The sequence below is a fragment of the Oncorhynchus mykiss genome, chromosome 10 (genome assembly GCF_057628025.1).
Source record: "Oncorhynchus mykiss isolate SJ-2025 chromosome 10, ASM5762802v1, whole genome shotgun sequence".
NCBI lineage: Eukaryota > Metazoa > Chordata > Actinopteri > Salmoniformes > Salmonidae > Oncorhynchus > Oncorhynchus mykiss.
The window spans coordinates 5,871,543-5,894,000 of NC_143031.1; the positions used below are offsets into that span (position 1 = coordinate 5,871,543).

Below are 22,458 nucleotides of genomic sequence, written 5' to 3' on the forward strand. Positions count from 1 at the left end.
CCCCAACTCACCACTTCCCACCCCTCCCCAACTCACCACCTCCCACCACTCACCAACTCACCACTTCCCACCCCTCCCCAACTCACCACCTACTTCCCCCTCCCCATCTCACCACTTCCCACCCCTCCCCAACTCACCACTTCCCACCCCTCCCCAACTCACCACCTCCCACCCCTCCCCAACTCACCACTTCCCACACCTCCCCAACTCACCACCTCCCACCCCTCCCCAACTCACCACTTCCCACCCCCTCCCCAACTCACCACTTCCCACCCCCTCCCCAACTCACCACTTCCCACCCCCTCCCCAACTCACCACCTCCCACCCCTCCCCAACTCACCGCGACCACCTCTCTCTTGCGGGGGTCACATACACGGAGGCGTCGGTCCTTACAGGTGGTGCAGAACAGGCTGCCGTTACGGTTCCAGCTGACGTTGTAGATGAGGTCTGGGTGGTCGTCCATGGAGATGAGGGCTTCGCCAGTCCCCACGTTCCAGATGATTATCAGGTTATCACTGCCTGGGGGAGGGAGAGAGGGAGTAAAAGTGTGTGTGTGTGTGTGTGTACCTGCATTGATTAGTATGTTGCGTGCGTGCGTGTGTGTGTGTGTGTACCTGCAGTGAGTAGTATGTTGTGTGTGTGTGTGTGTGTGTGTGTACCTACAGTGTGTAGTATGTTGTGTGTGTGTGTGTGTGTGTGTGTGTGTGTGTGTGTGTGTGTGTGTGTGTGTGTGTGTGTGTGTGTGTACCTGCAGTGAGTAGTATGTTGCGTGCGTGCGTGCGTGCGTGCGTGTGTGTGTGTGTGTGTGTGTGTGTGTGTGTGTGTGTGTGTGTGTGTGTACCTGCAGTGAGTAGTATGTTGCGTGCAGTGGGGTGCCAGGTGACAATGCCAACACGTTTGGAGTGTCCCTCCAGCACCACAATGGGCTCTGATATGGGCTGGGTCCCCATCTGGTCAGGGATCTGCCACACCTGCATGGGGACACAATACAACGTTACACATCTAGGGGGACACAATATAACGTTGCACATATAGGGGGACACAATACAACGTTACACATATAGGGGGACACAATATAACGTTGCACATATAGAGGGACACAATACAACGTTGCACATACAGGGGGACACAATATAACGTTGCACATATAGGGGGACACAATACACCGTCACACATATAGGGGGACACAATACAACGTTACACATATAGGGGAACATAATATAACGTTACACATATAGGGGGACACAATATAACGTTGCACATATAGGGGGACAGAATACAATGTTGCACATGCACATATAGGGGGACACAATACAACGTTGCACATACAGGGGAACACAATATAACGTTGCACATATAGAGGGACACAATACAACGTTACACATATAGGGGAACACTATATAACATTGCACATATAGGGGGACACAATATAACGTTGCACATATAGGAGGACACAATATTACGTTGCACATATAGGGGGACACAATACAACGTTACACATATAGGGGGACATAATATAACGTTACACATATAGGGGGACACAATACAACGTTGCACATATAGGGGGACACAATACAACATTACACATATAGGGGGACACAATACAACATTACACATATAGGGGGACACAATACAGCGTCACACATATAGGGGGACACAATACAGCGTTACACATATAGGGGGACACAATACAACGTTACACATATAGGGGGACACAATACAGCGTTACACATACAGTAGCATTCAAACATTTGGACACACCTACTCATTCAATGGTTTTTCTTTATTTGTACTATTTTCTACATTGTAGGACAATAGTGAAGACATCAAAACTATGAAATAACACACATGGAATCATGTAGTAACTAAAAAAGTGTTACACAAATCAAAATATATTTTATATTTTAGAATCTTCAAAATAGCCATCCTTTGCCTTGCTGACAGCTTTGCACACTCTTGGCATTCTCTCAACCAGCTGCATGAGGTAGTCACCTGGAATGCATTTCAATTAACAGGTTTGCCTTGTTAAAAATGTATTTGTGGAATTTGTTTCCCTCTTAATGCGTTTCAGCCAATCAGTTGTGTTGTGACAAGGTAGGGGTGGTATACAGAAGATACCCTATTTGGTAAAAGACCAAGTCCATATTATGGCAAGAACAGCTCAAATAAGCAAAGAGCAACAACAGTCCATCATTACTTTAAGACATGAAGGTCAGTCAATATGGAAGATTTCAAGAACTTTGAAAGTTTCTTAAAGTGCAGTAGTAAAAACCATCAAGCGCTATGATGAAACTGGCTCTCATGAGCACTGCCACAGGAAAGGAAGACCCAGAGTTACCTCTGCTGCAGAGGATAAGTTCATTAGAGTTACAAGCATCAGAAATTGCAGCCCAAATAAATGCTTCACAGAGGTCAAGTAACAGACACATCTCAACATCAACTGTTCAGAGGAGACTGTGTGAATCAGGCCTTCATGGTCAAATGGCTGCAAAGAAACCACTACCATAGGACACCAATAATAAGAAGAGACTTGCTTGGGGCAAGAAACACGAGCAATGGACATTAGACTGGTGGAAATCTGTCCTTAAATCCAAATGTTAGATGTTTAATTCCAACCGTCATGTCTTTGTGAGACGCAGAGCAGGTGAACGGATGACCTCTGCATGTGTGTTTCCCACCGTGAAGCATGGAGGAGGAGGTGTGTGTTTCCCACTGTGAAGCATGGAGGAGGAGGTGTGTTTCCCACTGTGGTGCATGGAGGAGGAGGTGGGATGGTGTGGGGGTGCGTTGCTGGTGACACTATCTGTGATTTGTTTCAAAATCAAGGCACACTTAACCAGCATGGCTGCCACAGCATTCTGCAGCAATACGCCATCCCATCTGGTTTGTGCTTAGTGGGACTATCATTTGTTTTTCAACAGGACAATGACCCAAATCACACCTCCAGACTGTGTAAGGGCTATTTGACCAAGAAGGAGAGGGATGGAGTGCTGCATCAGATGACCTGGCCTCCACAATCACCCGACCTCAACCCAGTTGAGATGGTTTGGGATGAGTTGGACCGCAGAGTGAAGGAAAAGCAGCCAACAAGTGCTCAGCACATGTGGGAACTCCTTCAAGACTGTTGGAAAAGCATTCCAGGTGAAGCTGATTGAGAGAATTCCAAGAGTGTACAAAGCTGTCATCAAGGCAGCTCAAATCTCAAATAAAAAATATGTTTCCATATGTGTTATTGAATAGTTTTTCGTGTCTCCACTATGATTCTATAAATGTAGAAAATAGTGAAAATCAAGAAAAACTCTTGAATGAGTAGGTGTGTCCAAACTTTTGACTGGCAGTGTATATGTATTGAAATATATATTTATATATTTTTTTCAGATGTGTCCATACATTCACCGGTCTGTCCATATCGCCATGTGTCATGTTGATGACATCCCTGTACGCAGACTGACCCCATCTCCACGACTCGTTCCCTAATGATCAGTAGACTACAGACTGACCCCATCTCCACGACTCGTTCCCTAATGATCAGTAGACTACAGACTGACCCCATCTCCACGACTCGTTCCCTAATGATCAGTAGACTTAGGGACGTAACCATGGTGATTGACACATCAGCCATCAGTCTTTCTCTGTCAGTCATCTCCCTTAGACTCTGTGTGTGTGTGTGTGTGTGTGTGTTTCTCTCCCTCCGACTACCCAGTCTCTCTGTCAGTGGATGGTCTACCTTAGACTCTGCGTGTTTCTCTCCCTCTGACTACCCAGTCTCTCTCTCTCTCTCTGTGTGTTTCTCTCCCTCTGACTACCCAGTCTCTCTCTCTCTGTGTGTTTCTCTCCCTCTGACTACCCAGTCTCTCTCTCTCTCTGTGTGTTTCTCTCCCTCTGACTACCCAGTCTCTCGCTCTGTGTGTTTCTCTCCCTCTGACTACCCAGTCTCTCTCTCTCTGTGTGTTTCTCTCCATCCGACTACCCAGTCTCTCTCTGTGTGTTTCTCTCCCTCTGACTACCCAGTCTCTCTCTCTCTGTGTGTTTCTCTCCCTCTGACTACCCAGTCTCTCTCTCTGTGTGTTTCTCTCCCTCCGACTACCCAGTCTCTCTCTCTGTGTGTTTCTCGCCCTCTGACTACCCAGTCTCTCTCTCACTGTGTGTTTCTCTCCCTCTGACTACCCAGTCTCTCTCTCTCTGTGTGTTTCTCTCCCTCTGACTACCCAGTCTCTCTCTCTCTCTGTGTTTCTCTCCCTCTGACTACCCAGTCTCTCTCTCTGTGTGTTTCTCTCCCTCCGACTACCCAGTCTCTCTCACTCTGCGTGTTTCTCTCCCTCTGACTACCCAGTCTCTCTCTCTCTCTCTGTGTGTTTCTCTCCCTCTGACTACCCAGTCTCTCTCTCTCTGTGTGTTTCTCTCCCTCTGACTACCCAGTCTCTCTCTCTCTCTGTGTGTTTCTCTCCCTCTGACTACCCAGTCTCTCGCTCTGTGTGTTTCTCTCCCTCTGACTACCCAGTCTCTCTCTCTCTGTGTGTTTCTCTCCATCCGACTACCCAGTCTCTCTCTGTGTGTTTCTCTCCCTCTGACTACCCAGTCTCTCTCTCTCTGTGTGTTTCTCTCCCTCTGACTACCCAGTCTCTCTCTCTGTGTGTTTCTCTCCCTCCGACTACCCAGTCTCTCTCTCTGTGTGTTTCTCGCCCTCTGACTACCCAGTCTCTCTCTCACTGTGTGTTTCTCTCCCTCTGACTACCCAGTCTCTCTCTCTCTGTGTGTTTCTCTCCCTCTGACTACCCAGTCTCTCTCTCTCTCTGTGTTTCTCTCCCTCTGACTACCCAGTCTCTCTCTCTGTGTGTTTCTCTCCCTCCGACTACCCAGTCTCTCTCACTCTGTGTGTTTCTCTCCATCCGGCTACCCAGTCTCTCTCTGTGTGTTTCTCTCCCTCCGACTACCCAGTCTCTCTCTCTCTGTGTGTTTCTCTCCCTCTGACTACCCAGTCTCTCTCTCTGTGTGTTTCTCTCCATCCGGCTACCCAGTCTCTCTCTCTCTGTGTGTTTCTCTCCCTCTGACTACCCAGTCTCTCCGTCATCTGTCGTTATCGTCCTACGCGTACTGTCTCATCACACATTTGCATATTCTCTCACGCTGATGACCTTTTAGAGAATCAAACCCAGATGTCTTCTACTGTTAGACATGAACGAGAAAGAGGGGAGACTGAGGAGAGAGGGAGGGAGTCGAGGGAAAGCGAGAGAGGAGTGGGTCTAGGAGGGAGGGAGGGAGGTACTCTACCAAAGTGTTCTACAGTCTACCAAAGTGTTCTACAGTCTACCAAAGTGTTCTACAGTCTACCAAAGTGTTCTACAGTCTACCAAAGTGTTCTACAGTCTACCAAAGTGTTCTACAGTCTACCAAAGTGTTCTACAGTCTACCAAAGTGTTTTACAGTCTACCAAAAGACCAAGTCCATATTATGGCAAGAACAGCACAAATAAGCAAAGAGAAACGACAGTCCATCATTACTTTAAGACATGAAGGTCAGTCAATGCAGAAAATATCATGAACTTTGAAAGTTTCTTCAAGTGCCGTCGCAAAAACCATGAAGCTCTATGAGTTAACTGTCTCTCACGAGGACCGCCACAGGAAATGAAGACCCAGAGTTACCTCTGCTGCAGAGGTTAAGTTCATTAGAGATACCAGCCTCTGAAATTGCAGCCCAAATAAATGCTTCACAGAGTTCAAGTAAGTCTCAACATCAACTGTTTAGAGGAGACTGTGTGAATCAGGACTTCATGGTCGATTTGCTGCAAAGAGACCACTACTAAAGGACACCAATAATAAGAAGAGGCATGTTTGGGCCAAGAAACACGAGCAATGGACATTAGACCGGTTGTCCAAAATTGAGTCCAAAATTGAGATTTTTGGTTCCAACCATTGTGTCTTTGTGAGACCCAGAGTAGGTGAACGGATGATCTCCGCATGTGTGGTTCCCACCGTGAAGCATGGAGGAGGAGGTGTGATGGTGTGGGGGTGCTTTGCCGGTGACACTGTCAGTGATTTATTTAGAATTCAAGGCACTCAGCATTCTGTAGCGATACACCATCCCATCTACTCTTAGTGGGAAAATCATTTGTTTTTCAACAGGACAAGTGTCTGGAACGACCTACCTGGCTGGCTATCATTGTAAATAATAATTTGTTCTTTAATTTGTTCTTTTTTTACCCCTTTTCTCCCCAATTTCGTGGTATCCAATTGTTTTAGTAGCTACTATCTTGTCTCATCGCTACAACTCCCGTAAGGGCTCGGGAGAGACGAAGGTTGAAAGTCATGCGTCCTCTGATACACAACCCAACCAAGCCGCACTGCTTCTTAACACAGCGCCATCCAACCCGGAAGCCAGCCGCACCAATGTGTCGGAGGAAACACTGTGCACCTGGCAACTGCGCCCGGCTCGCCACATGAGTCGCTGGTGCGCAATGAGACAAGGACATCCCTACCGGCCAAACCCTCCCTAACCCGGGCGACGCTAGGCCAATTGTGCATCGCCCTCCACGGACCTCCCGGTCACAGCCGGTTACGACAGAGCCTGGGCGCGAACCAAGAGTCTCTGGTGGCACAGCTGGCGCTGCAGTACAGCGCCCTTAACCACTGCGCCACCCGGGAGGCCTAAATAATTTGTTTTTAACTGACTTGCCTAGTTAAATAAAAATGTTTATAAAAGCATATGTGAGAACACCTTCAAGACTGTTGGAAAAGCATTCCAGGTGAAGCTGGTTGAGAGAATGCCAAGAGTGTGCAAATCTGTCATCAAGGCAAAAGGTGGCTACTTTCAGGAATCTAATATATAACATATATTTTGATTTGTTTAACACTTTTTTGGGGGGGTTACTACATGATTCCATATGTGTTATTTCAAAGTTTTGATGTCTTCACTATTATTCTACAATGTATAAAAGAGTAAAAATAAAGAAAACCCCTGGAATGAGTAGGTCTCGCTCCCTCTCTATTTCTCTCTATCTATTTATCTAAAGGAAACACCAACATAAAGTGTTTTAATTGGGCGTTGGGCCACCGCGAGCCGCCAGAACAGCTTCAATGCTCCTCGTCATAGACTCTAGAAGTGTCTGGAACTCTATTGGATGGAAGCGACACTATTCCTCAGCTGTTACAAGACTGACTTCCAGGAAAAAGAACAATATTTGGTGTTTTGTGGATGGTGGTGGAAAACGTTTTCATGCTCATCAAACCAATCCGTTGACCACCCGTGCGTGGCCCTGTGGATGGGGTGCATTGTCATCCTGGATAGAAAGGATTCGCCACAGGTTGAAGGTGATCACTCAGAATGGCTGTGTATTTATTGGTGTTTACCTTGTCCTCTAAGGGGTTGAGTGGACCTTAACCATGCCAGGAAAAATGCACCCCAACACCATAACAGATCCATCAGAACCCTCATTTACTCAAGGGTTTCCATTATTTTGGCAGTTACCTCCGTCTGTCTGTCTGTCTGTCTGTCTGTCTGTCTGTCTGTCTGTCTGTCTGTCTGTCTGTCTGTCTGTCTGTCTGTCTGTCTGTCTGTCTGTCTGTCTGTCTGCCTGCCTGCCTGCCTGCCTGCCTGCCTGCCTGCCTGCCTGCCTGCCTGCCTGCCTGTCTGTCTGTCTGTCTGTCTGTCTGTCTGCCTGCCTGCCTGCCTGCCTGCCTGCCTGCCTGCCTCTGCCTGCCTGCCTGCCTGCCTGCCTGCCTGCCTGCCTGCCTGCCTGCCTGCCTGCCTGCCTGCCTGCCTGCCTGCCTGTCTTTCTGTCTGTCTGTCTTTCTGTCTTTCTGTCTGTCTGCCTGTAGCAGTGCTTTATCCCATTACCAGAACAAAGGCATCAGTGTAGTGACACATGGTCTTATGAACATAGCCTGTACTGTACTCCATTCATTCACACAAGCAGCTGTTAGAAGACTGGCAGTACCATCATATGATAGCTACTCCTAGATGTAGATGTTAGATGTTCATTGTCTGAAAATACCCTTGTTTGCATCAAAATGTTCTCTCTTTGATAGACACACACACACACACACACACACACACACACACACACACACACACACACACACACACACACACACACACACACACACACACACACGAGGTTGGTGGCACCTTAATCAGGGAGGACGGGGCTCGTGGTAATGGCTGGAGCGGAATCAGTGGAATGGTATCAAATACATTAAACACAGGAGGTTGGTGGCACCTTAATCAGGGAGGACGGGGCTCGTGGTAATGACTGGAGTGGAATGGTATCAAATACATTAAACACAGGAGGTTGGTGGCACCTTAATCAGGGAGGACGGGGCTCGTGGTAATGACTGGAGTGGAATGGTATCAAATACATTAAACACAGGAGGTTGGTGGCACCTTAATCAGGGAGGACGGGGCTCGTGGTAATGACTGGAGTGGAATGGTATCAAATACATTAAACACAGGAGGTTGGTGGCACCTTAATCAGGGAGGACGGGGCTCGTGGTAATGACTGGAGTGGAATCAGTGGAACGGTATCAAACACATCAAACAACATGGTTTTGATGCCGTTTCATTCGCTCCGTTCAAGACTTTATTATGAGACGTCCTCCCCTCAGCAGCCTCCACTGACGCACACACGTCCTTGTGCTAGCCTTGTGGTGCAAGGCTTTGGCGGACTGTAGCACTAGAGGGTCTGATAAACCACATTCCTTACACACACACACACACACACACACACACACACACACACACACACACACACACACATATAGCTTTGATATCTCATCCCTCTCCATCTGCTCACCCTTAGAGGATCATATCTGTCATCTGATTGGTTGATAGGGGGGGGGGGGGTTGGGGGGCTCAGGGGCACTATGTTAACACATGTTTATAAATACCAACCAGCGGTTACCCCAACAAAACCCCTACCCCCGCCCCACCCCTTTTCTAAAAGTGCACAGTACTCCTCATGAAGAGCCATGGGATCTTTAGTGACCACAGAGAGTCAGGATCTTTAGTGACCACAGAGAGTCAGGATCTTTAGTGACCACAGAGAGTCAGGATCTTTAGTGACCACAGAGAGTCAGGATCTTTAGTGACCACAGAGAGCCATGGGATCTTTAGTGACCACAGAGAGTCAGGATCTTTAGTGACCACAGAGAGTCAGGATCTTTAGTGACCACAGAGAGTCAGGATCTTTAGTGACCACAGAGAGTCAGGATCTTTAGTGACCACAGAGAGTCAGGATCTTTAGTGACCACAGAGAGTCAGGATCTTTAGTGACCACAGAGAGTCAGGATCTTTAGTGACCACAGAGAGTCAGGATCTTGGTTTGACAGATCAGTAAAAGAACAGCTTGTTGGAAACACTGGCAGTTCATACATGATGTTCATTTACACTACAGTATGAACAGACACACACACACACACACACACACACACACACACACACACACACACACACACACACACACACACACACACACACACACACACACACACACACACACACACACACACACTCAGGCTGCCAGCCTTACCATGGCGGTGGTGTCCTCTGAGCAGGATGCCAGGATGTTGTCGTTGTGAGGGCACCAGTCGATGTCCAGGACGGGCCCAGCGTGGCCAGTCACCAACGGGTGGTTCTTATCCAGACGACCCATCTACATCACACAGGACAGGACAGACAGGAGGATGACATCACGGCACTGTACATAGTCTCTAATTACTGTAGTTAGTTCACTCTACCTCCTAGCAACAACAATATGCATCTAGTTAGTTCACTCTACATCCTAGCAACAACAATATGCATCTAGTTAGTTCACTCTACATCCTAGTAACAACAATATGCATCTAGTTAGTTCACTCTACATCCTAGTAACAACAATAGACATCTAGTTAGTTCACTCTACATCCTAGCAACAACAATAGACATCTAGTTAGTTCACTCTACATCCTAGCGCTCAGCAATAGACATCTAGTTAGTTCACTCTACATCCTAGCAACAACAATAGACATCTAGTTAGTTCACTCTACATCCTAGCAACAACAATAGACATCTAGTTAGTTCACTCTACATCCTAGAAACAACAATATACATCTAGTTAGTTCACTCTACATCCTGGCGCTCAGCAATAGACATCTAGTTAGTTCACTCTACATCCTAGCAACAACAATAGACATCTAGTTAGTTCACTCTACATCCTAGCGCTCAGCAATAGACATCTAGTTAGTTCACTCTACATCCTAGCAACAACAATAGACATCTAGTTAGTTCACTCTACATCCTAGCAACAACAATAGACATCTAGTTAGTTCACTCTACATCCTAGCAACAACAATATACATCTAGTTAGTTCACTCTACATCCTAGCAACAGCAATAGACATCTAGTTAGTTCACTCTACATCCTAGCAACAACAATAGACATCTAGTTAGTTCACTCTACATCCTAGAAACAACAATAGACATCTAGTTAGTTCACTCTACATCCTGGCGCTCAGCAATACACATCTAGTTAGTTCACTCTACATCCTAGCAACAACAATAGACATCTAGTTAGTTCACTCTACATCCTAGCGCTCAGCAATAGACATCTAGTTAGTTCACTCTACATCCTAGCAACAACAATAGACATCTAGTTAGTTCACTCTACATCCTAGCAACAACAATAGACATCTAGTTAGTTCACTCTACATCCTAGCAACAACAATATACATCTAGTTAGTTCACTCTACATCCTAGCAACAGCAATAGACATCTAGTTAGTTCACTCTACATCCTAGCAACAACAATAGACATCTAGTTAGTTCACTCTACATCCTAGCGCTCAGCAATAGACATCTAGTTAGTTCACTCTACATCCTAGCAACAACAATAGACATCTAGTTAGTTCACTCTACATCCTAGCGCTCAGCATTATGTATCTATCCTCTAACAACATGGTTACAGTGGGTTGGATTGTAACAAGGGCATTTCCATGTATAAGGCACTAACATAGACATTTGGTGTCAAATGAAAGCTACGAGTCTAGGCTATAATTCTCTGAAATTAAAGCATATATAAATGTTTAAAACCTTTTCCATTCTGAAAATCAGGGATAAACAAATGCTTTTATTTCTGGTCAAACAGATAGAAAATGTGTCTTAGAAAACAGTAGAGTATAGTTCAGGAGAGGAGATTAGATTAGAGTACATTATAATCTACTGTGTTGTACTGTAATGTACTGTACTGAACTCTACTGCTGTGGTGTCCAAGCCTGTGAAACATAGACGTCTTATGATTGGTACAGATTTGGTCAGGTCAGGACCAACCAAATTTGGTCTTGTTTGCAGGCGGAGCTCATTAAAATAATAGCCAGTGTGTAGAATGATACCAAAACATGCAAAGTAGGATTCTACGTTATTCTCCCTTGTGTACCTATCACCGTGAAGAGAATGACATTCATCATTATGCATTTCTGTATAGTACAGATCAGGAACCCATGATGTCATTCTGTTACCCAAGGAATTTCCCACAACCGTCCCCAAAATGTTTTATAATACAGTTGATTGTGTCACGTTCTGACCTTTATTTTTTTATTTTTGTATTTATTTAGTATGGTCAGGGCGTGAGTTGGGGTGGGCAGTCTATGTTTGTTTTTCTATGATTTGGGGATTTCTATGTTTCGGCCTAGTATGGTTCTCAATCAGAGGCAGGTGTCATTAGTTGTCTCTGATTGAGAATCATACTTAGGTAGCCTGGGTTTCACTGTGTGTGTTGTGGGTGATTGTTCCTGTCTCTGTGTTTGCACCAGATAGGGCTGTTTAGGTTTTCTCACGTTTATTGTTTTGTTAGTCTAGTCATGTATAGTTTTCTTTATTAAAGAACCATGAATAGAAACCACGCTGCATTTTGGTCCGCCTCTCCTTCACCACAAGAAAACCGTTACATGATTGTGACAACCAAACCCCACATTCCATGTGACAACCAAACCCCACATTCCACGTGACAACCAAACCCCTCATTCCACGTGACAACCAAACCCCACATTCCACGTGACAACCAAACCCCACATTCCATGTGACAACCAAACCCCACATTCCATGTGACAACCAAACCCCACATTCCACGTGACAACCAAACCCCACATTCCACGTGACAACCAAACCCCACATTCCACGTGACAACCAAACCCCACATTCCACGTGACAACCAAACCCCACATTCCACGTGACAACCAAACCCCACATTCCACGTGACAACCAAACTCACATTCCACGTGACAACCAAACCCCACATTCCACGTGACAACCAAACCCCACATTCCACGTGATAACCAAACCCCACATTCCATGTGATAACCAAACCCCACATTCCATGTGACAACCAAACCCCACATTCCACGTGACAACCAAACCCCACATTCCATGTGACAACCAAACCCCACATTCCATGTGACAACCATACCCCACATTCCATGTGACAACCAAACCCCACATTCCACGTGACAACCAAACCCCACATTCCACGTGACAACCAAACTCCACATTCCATGTGACAACCAAACCCCACATTCCATGTGACAACCAAATCCCACATTCCACGTGACAACCAAACTCCACATTCCACGTGACAACCAAACCCCACATTCCATGTGACAACCAAACCCCACATTCCATGTGACAACCAAACCCCACATTCCACGTGACAACCAAACTCCACATTCCATGTGACAACCAAGCCCCACATTCCATGTGACAACCGAACCCCACATTCCACGTGACAACCAAACCCCACATTCCACGTGACAACCAAACCCCACATTCCACGTGACAACCAAACCCCACATTCCACGTGACAACCAAACTCCACATTCCACGTGACAACCAAACCCCACATTCCACGTGACAACCAAACCCCACATTCCATGTGACAACCAAACCCCACATTCCACGTGACAACCAAACCCCACATTCCACGTGACAACCAAACCCCACATTCCATGTGACAACCAAACCCCACATTCCACGTGACAACCAAACCCCACATTCCATGTGACAACCAAACCCCACATTCCATGTGACAACCAAACCCCACATTCCACGTGACAACCAAACCCCACATTCCATGTGACAACCAAACCCCACATTCCACGTGACAACCAAACCCCACATTCCACGTGACAACCAAACCCCACATTCCACGTGACAACCAAACCCCACATTCCACGTGACAACCAAACCCCACATTCCACGTGACAACCAAACCCCACATTCCATGTGACAACCAAACCCCACATTCCACGTGACAACCAAACCCCACATTCCACGTGACAACCAAACCCCACATTCCATGTGACAACCAAACCCCACATTCCACGTGACAACCAAACCCCACATTCCACGTGACAACCAAACCCCACATTCCACGTGACAACCAAACCCCACATTCCACGTGACAACCAAACCCCACATTCCATGTGACAACCAAATGCAAACATTTACAAAGAAAATACCAACATCATTCAAAGAAAAACTTTCTCCACACCCATTGCACAGTCTTCACATTTTGCTGCCTTAAATTTAAATCTAAAAATAAACATTTTTTTCTACAGATCTACACAACCTATTCCACAAGTTTCAAAGTGAAAGAAAATTATATGAACATTTTCCAAATTAATAAAAAAAAAAAAAAAAAATGAAGATATATTGTGGTGGCAGCCTCATGTTATGGGCATGCTTGTCACTGGCAGAGATTAGGGCGTTTGTTAGGATAAAAATCAATTTGAATGGCGCAAAGCCCATATAAAACATTTGTGGAAACCGTGCCTCAGTCTTCTGAAAATCTAACCTTGGGATATAGTTGTATTTTCAGCAGGAATATCACCAAATATTTAATGCCAAAGACACCAGAATTGCTTGTCCTGAGTGGTCCAGCCGCAGTCCTGACATAAATTTGCTTGAAAACCAGAGACAATGAATTTGACAAGGTTTGATAATTGCTGTCCATCAATGACTCCTAACCAAATGTACTGAGCTTGAGCAATTTTGACAAAAACAAATGGAAAAATGTTGCCCTAAGAGTTGTGCGAAGTTGGTTGAATCTTATTCACAATGAATCACAGCTGTATTGGCTGCCAAAGGAGCTTCCACCAGGTATAAACTCTGGGCTGAGAAGACATAATGCATCGTTGTTCTTTTAGTTTAAGGCAGCTACATGTGAAGACTGTGCAAGTGGTGTGTAGACTTCACTAGCGACTCTAAATTCCCCTCACCTCAATGTTTTGTCATTAATTGACCAGGTGGATGAGTTATTTTAAAGAATTCACACATTTGAACCTTAAAATGATTACACACTGCTGTTAAGATCGGGAGTAATTAGCACTGTGACAACCAACCCTGAGACAACCAACCACTGAGACAACCAGCCCCTGAGACAACCAGCCCCTAACACAACCAGATCCTGAGACAACCAGCCCCTGAGACAACCAGCCCCTGAGACAACCAGCTCCTGAGACAACCAGCCCCTGAGACAACCAGCCCCTGAGACAACCAATCACTGAGACAACCAGCCCCTGAGACAACCAGCCCCTGAGACAACCAGCCCCTGAGACAACCAGTCCCTGAGACAACCAGCCCCTGAGATAACCAACCCCTGAGACAACCAACCCATGACATAACCAACCCCTGAGACAACCAGCCCATGAGATAACCAACCCCTGAAACAACCAGCCCCTGAGACAACCAGCCCCTGAGACAACCAGCCCCTGAGGCAACCAGTCCCTGAGACAACCAGCCCCCTGAGATAACCAACCCCTGAGACAACCAGCCTCTGTGACAACCAGCCCATGAGACAACCAGCCCCTGAAATAACCAACCCCTGAGACAACCAGCCCCTGAGGCAACCAGTCCCTGAGACAACCAGCCCCCTGAGATAACCAACCCCTGAGACAACCAGCCTCTGTGACAACCAGCCCATGAGACAACCAGCCCCTGAAATAACCAACCCCTGAGACAACCAACCCCTGAGACAACCAGCCCCTGAGACAACCAGCCCCTGAGATAACCAGCCCCTGAGACAACCAGTCCCTGAGACAACCAGCCCCTGAGATAACCAACCCCTGAGACAACCAACCCCTGAGACAACCAGCCCCTGAGACAACCAACCCCTGAGACAACCAGCCCCTGAGACAACCAGTCCCTGAGACAACCAGCCCCTGAGATAACCAACCCCTGAGACAACCAGCCCCTGAGACAACCAGCCCCTGAGACAACCAGCCCCTGAGACAACCAGTCCCTGAGACAACCAGCCCTTGAGACAACCAGCCCCTGAGATAACCAACCCCTGAGACAACCAGCCCCTGAGACAACCAACCCCTGAGACAACCAACCCCTGAGACAACCAGCCCCTGAGACAACCAACCCCTGAGACAACCAGCCCCTGAGACAACCAGTCCCTGAGACAACCAGCCCCTGAGATAACCAACCCCTGAGACAACCAGCCCCTGAGACAACCAGCCCCTGAGACAACCAGCCCCTGAGACAACCAGTCCCTGAGACAACCAGCCCTTGAGACAACCAGCCCCTGAGATAACCAACCCCTGAGACAACCAGCCCCTGAGACAACCAACCCCTGAGACAACCAGCCCCTGAGATAACCAACCCCTGAGACAACCAGCCCCTGAGACAACCAGCCCCTGAGACAACCAGCCCCTGAGACAACCAGTCCCTGAGACAACCAGCCCTTGAGACAACCAGCCCCTGAGATAACCAACCCCTGAGACAACCAGCCCCTGAGATAACCAACCCCTGAGACAACCAGCCCCTGAGACAACCAGCCCCTGAGACAACCAGCCCCTGAGACAACCAGTCCCTGAGACAACCAGCCCTTGAGACAACCAGCCCCTGAGATAACCAACCCCTGAGACAACCAGCCCCTGAGACAACCAACCCCTGAGACAACCAGCCCCTGAGACAACCAACCCCTGAGACAACCAGCCCCTGAGACAACCAGCCCCTGAGACAACCAGTCCCTGAGACAACCAGCCCTTGAGATAACCATCCCGAGACAACCAACCCGAGACAACCAGTCCCTGAGACAACCGGCCCCTGAAACAACCGGCCCCTGAGACAACCGGCCCCTGAGACAACCGACCCCTGAGACAACCAGCCCCTGAGACAACTGACCCCTGAGACAACCAGCCCCTGATACAACCAACCCCTGAGACAACCAGCCACTGAGACAACCAACCCTGAGACAACCAGCCACTGAGACAACCAACCCCTGAGACAACCAGCCACTGAGACAACCAACCCCTGAGACAACCAACCCCTGAGACAACCAGTCCCTGAGACAACCGGCCCCTGAGACAACCGGCCCCTGAGACAACCAGCCCCTGAGACAACCAGCCCCTGAGACAACCAGCCCCTGAGACAACCAGCCCCTGAGACAACCAGCCCCTGAGACAACCAGTCCCTGAGATAACCAACCCCTGAGACAAACAACCCATGAGATAACCAACCCCTGAGACAATGAGACAACCAACCCCTGAGACAAACAACCCCTGAGACAAACAACCGCTGAGATAACCAGCCCCTGAGACAACCAACCCATGAGATAACCAACCCCTGAGACAATGAGACAACCAACCCATGAGAGGTGTGTATTTATAGCAGTGTGAGGTGGTGTTGAAGGGGGAGTTTTGTTGTCCTTTGTCCTTAAGCCATTTTGCCACAACTTTGAATGTATGCTTGGGGTCATTGTCCATTTGGAAGACCCATTTGCGACCAAGCTTTAACTTCCTGACTGATGTCTTGAGATGTTGCTTCAATATATACACATCATTGTCCTTCATCATGATGCCATCTATTTTGTGAAGTGCACCAGTCCCTCCTGCAGCAAAGCACCCCCACAACATGATGCTGACACCCCCGTGCTTCACGGTTGGGATGGTGTTCTTCGGCTTGCAAGCCTCCCCCTTTTTCCTCCAAACATAACAATGGTCATTATGGCCAAACAGTTCTATTTTTGTTTTTATTCAGACCCGATGACATTTATCCAAAAAGTACAATCTTTGTAGCCTTGACATCATTTTCTGGAATTTTCCAAGCTGTTTAAAGGCACAGTCAACTTAGTGTATGTAAACTTCTGACCCACTGGAATTGTGATACAGTGAATTCTAAGTGAAATAATCTGTTTGTAAACAATTGTCGGAAAAATTACTTGTGTCATGCACAAAGTAGATTTCCTAACCGACTTGCCAAAACTATAGTTTGTTAAGAAGAAATTCTTGGAGTGGTTAAAAAACTAGTTTTAATGACTCCAACCTAATTGTATGTAAACTTCCGACTTCAACTGTATATATAGACTCTCCATCCATCTAATGTATAAACATGTCCCTCTCTCCTACTCTGCTTCCCTCTGTCATCCGTCTAATATATAACCATGTCTATCTCTCCCTCTCTCCTACTCTGCTTCCCTCTGTCCAGCCGTCTAATATATAACCATGTCTATCTCCCCCTCTCTGAATTGAAGAGGATATTCAGCCATGTCAGTTTGCTCCTCAATTCATGCACCTTGGATGGAGAGAAAGGGAGTGGCAGTGTTCATTTCATGAATCTCTGTCTCTCTGTCTCTCTGTCTCTCTGTCTCTCTGTCTCTCTGTCTCTCTGTCTGTCTGTCTGTCTGTCTGTCTGTCTGTCTGTCTGTCTGTCTGTCTGTCTGTCTCTGTCTCTGTCTCTCTCTCCTCTCTCTCTGTCTCTCTCTCTCCTCTCTCTCTGTCTCTCTCTCTCTAACTCTCTCTCTGTCTCTCTCTCTCTCTGTCTCTCTCTCTCTCTGTCTCTCTCTCTCTCTCTGTCTCTCTCTCTCTCTGTCTCTCTCTCTCTCTCTCTCCTTTATGGTCTGGGTCCTTATAAAAAAAAAAACATCTCTGAGTAGGAGGGGTGCGTCACTTGAGTGGGTTGAGTCGCTGATGTGATCTTCCTGTCTGGGTTGGCGCCCCCCCTTGGGTTGTGCCGTGGCGGAGAACTTTGTGGGCTATAATCTTCAAGTTGGTGGTTGAAGATATCCCTCTAGTGGTGTGGGGGCTGTGCTTTGGCAAAGTGGGTGGGGTTATATCCTTCCTGTTTGGCCCTGTCCGGGGGTGTCATCGGATGGGGCCACAGTGTCTCCTGACCCCTCCTGTCTCAGCCTCCAGTATTTATGCTGCAGTAGTTTATGTGTCGGGTGGCTATGGTCAGTTTGTTATATCTGGAGTACTTCTCCTGTCCTATCCGGTGTCCTGTGTGAATTTAAGTATGCTCTCTCTAATTCTCTCTTTCTCTCTTTCTTTCTCTCTCTCTGAGGACCTGAGCCCTAGGACCATGCCTCAGGACTAGCTGACATGATGACTCCTTGCTGTCCCCAGTCCACCTGGCCGTGCTGCTGCTCCAGTTTCAACTGTTCTGCCTGTGATTATTATTATTTGACCATGCTGGTCATTTATGAACATTTGAACATCTTGGCCATGTTCTGTTACAATCTCCACCCGGCACAGCCAGAAGAGGACTGGCCACCCCACATAGCCTGGTTCCTCTCTAGGTTTCTTCCTAGGTTCCTGCCTTTCTAGGGAGTTTTTCCTAGCCACCGTGCTTCTACACCTGCATTGCTTGCTGTTTGGGGTTTTAGGCTGGGTTTCTGTACAGCACTTTCAGATATCAGCTGATGTACGAAGGGCTATATAAATACATTTGATTTGATTTGATTTGAGTGTTAGGTAGGGGGACCTGCGCTGTCTAAGTGAAGGTAGGAAAACCCTGTTTTAGGCAACACCTTGCTGTGTGAGGATAGACTGAGGAGACCAACGGTACATCTTGATGTGTGAGGATAGACTGAGGAGACCAACAGTAACACATTGATGTGTGAGGATAGACTGAGGAGAACAATGGTGCATCTCAGGAGCTTTGTCCTCCATAGACAGACAGGAGAAGACAGATAACACCAAAAGCACGTACCTCACTAGACTTCAACAGCTGAATTAATCCCCTAGCAAGGATGTGTATACAGACTGAATAAGGAGGCCAACATACACACCTTGTTACAAACACACCCTGTTACAAACACACCCTGTTACAAACACACCCTGTTACTAACACACCCTGTTACAACACACCCTGTTACAAACACACCCTGTTACAAACACAGCCTGTTACAAACACAGCCTGTTACCGACACATCCTGTTACCAACACACTCTGTTACCAACACAGCCTGTACAAACACACTCTGTTACCGACACACCCTGTTACCAACACAGCCTGTTACAAACACACTCTGTTACCGACACACCCTGTTACCAACACAGCCTGTTACAAACACACTCTGTTACCGACACATCCTGTTACCAACACAGCCTGTTACAAACACACTCTGTTACCAACGCAGCCTGTTACAAACATACTCTGTTACCAACACAGCCTGTTACATACACAGCCTGTTACCAACACAGCCTGTTACTGACACACCCTGTTAAAAACACAGCCTGTTACCAACACACTCTGTTACCAACACAGCCTGTTACCAACACAGCCTGTTACCAACACAGTCTGTTACCAACACACTCTGTTACCAACACAGCCTGTTACCAACACAGCCTGTTACCAGCACAGCCTGTTACCAACACAGCCTGTTACCAACACACCCTGTTACCACACAGCCTGTTACAAACACAGCCTGTTACCAACAATGTCTGTTACCAGCACAGCCTGTTACCAACACAGCCTGTTACCAACACACCATGTTGCCAACACAGCCTGTTACCAACAATGTCTGTTACCAACACAGCCTGTTACCAACACAGCTTGTTACCAACACACCCTGTTACCAACACAGCCTGTTACCAACACACCCTGTTACCAACACACCCTGTTAGCAACACAGCCTGTTGTCAACACAGCCTGTTACCAACACACCCTGTTACCAACACAGCCTGTTACCAACACAGCCTGTTACAAACACAGCCTGTTACCAACAATGTCTGTTACCAGCACAGCCTGTTACCAACACAGCCTGTTACCAACACAGCCTGTTACCAACACACCCTGTTACCAACACAGCCTGTTACCAACACACCATGTTGCCAACACAGCCTGTTACCAACAATGTCTGTTACCAACACAGCCTGTTACCAACACACCCTGTTACCAACACAGCCTGTTACCAACACAGCCTGTTACCAACACAGCCTGTTACCAACACACCCTGTTAGCAACACAGCCTGTTACCAACACAGCCTGTTACCAACACAGCCTGTTACCAACACACCCTGTTACCAACACAGCCTGTTACCAACACAGCCTGTTACCAACACACCCTGTTACCAACACAGCCTGTTACCAACACAGCCTGTTACCAACACAGCCTGTTACCAACACAGGCTGTTACCAACACAGCATGTTACCAACACAGCCTGTTACCAACACAGACTGTTACCAACACAGCCTGTTACCAACACAGCCTGTTACCAACACAGCCTGTTACCAACACACCCTGTTACCAACACACCCTGTTACCACACAGCCTGTTACAAACACAGCCTGTTACCAACAATGTCTGTTACCAGCACAGCCTGTTACCAACACAGCCTGTTACCAACACACCATGTTGCCAACACAGCCTGTTACCAACAATGTCTGTTACCAACACAGCCTGTTACCAACACAGCTTGTTACCAACACACCCTGTTACCAACACAGCCTGTTACCAACACACCCTGTTACCAACACACCCTGTTAGCAACACAGCCTGTTGTCAACACAGCCTGTTACCAACACACCCTGTTACCAACACAGCCTGTTACCAACACAGCCTGTTACAAACACAGCCTGTTACCAACAATGTCTGTTACCAGCACAGCCTGTTACCAACACAGCCTGTTACCAACACAGCCTGTTACCAACACACCCTGTTACCAACACAGCCTGTTACCAACACACCATGTTGCCAACACAGCCTGTTACCAACAATGTCTGTTACCAACACAGCCTGTTACCAACACACCCTGTTACCAACACAGCCTGTTACCAACACAGCCTGTTACCAACACAGCCTGTTACCAACACACCCTGTTAGCAACACAGCCTGTTACCAACACAGCCTGTTACCAACACAGCCTGTTACCAACACACCCTGTTACCAACACAGCCTGTTACCAACACAGCCTGTTACCAACACACCCTGTTACCAACACAGCCTGTTACCAACACAGCCTGTTACCAACACAGCCTGTTACCAACACAGGCTGTTACCAACACAGCATGTTACCAACACAGCCTGTTACCAACACAGACTGTTACCAACACAGCCTGTTACCAACACAGCCTGTTACCAACACAGCCTGTTACCAACACACCCTGTTACCAACACAGCCTGTTACCAACACAGCCTGTTACCAACACAGCCTGTTACCAACACAGCCTGTTACCAACACACCCTGTTACCAACACACCCTGTTACCAACACAGCGTGTTACCAACACAGCCTGTTACCAACACAGCCTGTTACCAACACACCCTGTTACCAACACAGCCTGTTACCAACACAGCCTGTTACCAACACAGCCTGTTACCAACACACCCTGTTACCAACACAGCCTGTTACCAACACAGCCTGTTACCAACACAGCCTGTTACCAACACAGCCTGTTACCAACACACCCTGTTACCAACACAGCCTGTTACCAACACAGCCTGTTACCAACACAGCCTGTTACAAACACAGCCTGTTACCAACACAGCCTGTTACCAACACAGCCTGTTACCAACACAGCCTGTTACCAACACAGCCTGTTACAAACACAGCCTGTTAACAACACAGCCTGTTACCAACACAGCCTGTTACCAACACAGCCTATTACAAACACAGCCTGTTACCAACACAGCCTGTTACCAACACAGCCTGTTACCAACACAGCCTGTTACCAACACAGCCTGTTACCAACACAGCCTGTTACCAACACAGCCTGTTACAAACACAGCCTGTTAACAACACAGCCTGTTACCAACACAGCCTGTTACCAACACAGCCTGTTACAAACACAGCCTGTTACCAACACAGCCTGTTACCAACACAGCCTGTTACAAACACAGCCTGTTACCAACACAGCCTGTTACCAACACAGCCTGTTACCAACACAGCCTGTTACAAACACAGCCTGTTACCAACACAGCCTGTTACCAACACAGCCTGTTACAAACACAGCCTGTTACAAACACAGCCTGTTACCAACACAGCCTGTTACCAACACAGCCTGTTACCAACACAGCCTGTTACCAACACAGCATGTTACCAACACAGCCTGTTACCAACACAGCCTGTTACCAACACAGCCTGTTACCAACACACCCTGTTACCAACACAGCCTGTTACAAACACACCATGTTACCAACACAGCCTGTTACCAACACAGCCTGTTACCAACACACCCTGTTACCAACACAGCCTGTTACCAACACACCCTG

The 22,458-nt window shown here is 47.4% G+C and overlaps 1 protein-coding gene across 1 annotated transcript in view; it reads right to left on the minus strand.

Moving 5' to 3' along the window:
* LOC110492807 (coronin-6) overlaps positions 1-22,458 on the minus strand; it is a 49,030-nt gene that overhangs the window by 7,532 nt on the left and 19,040 nt on the right. Inside the window, exons 3-5 of the mRNA XM_090188800.1 lie at positions 9,524-9,646; positions 842-971; positions 341-519 (exon numbers count right to left, since the gene is read on the minus strand). Coding sequence (XP_090044926.1) covers positions 341-519; positions 842-971; positions 9,524-9,646 — 432 coding nt within the window. The remainder of the gene's footprint in view (positions 1-340; positions 520-841; positions 972-9,523; positions 9,647-22,458) is intronic.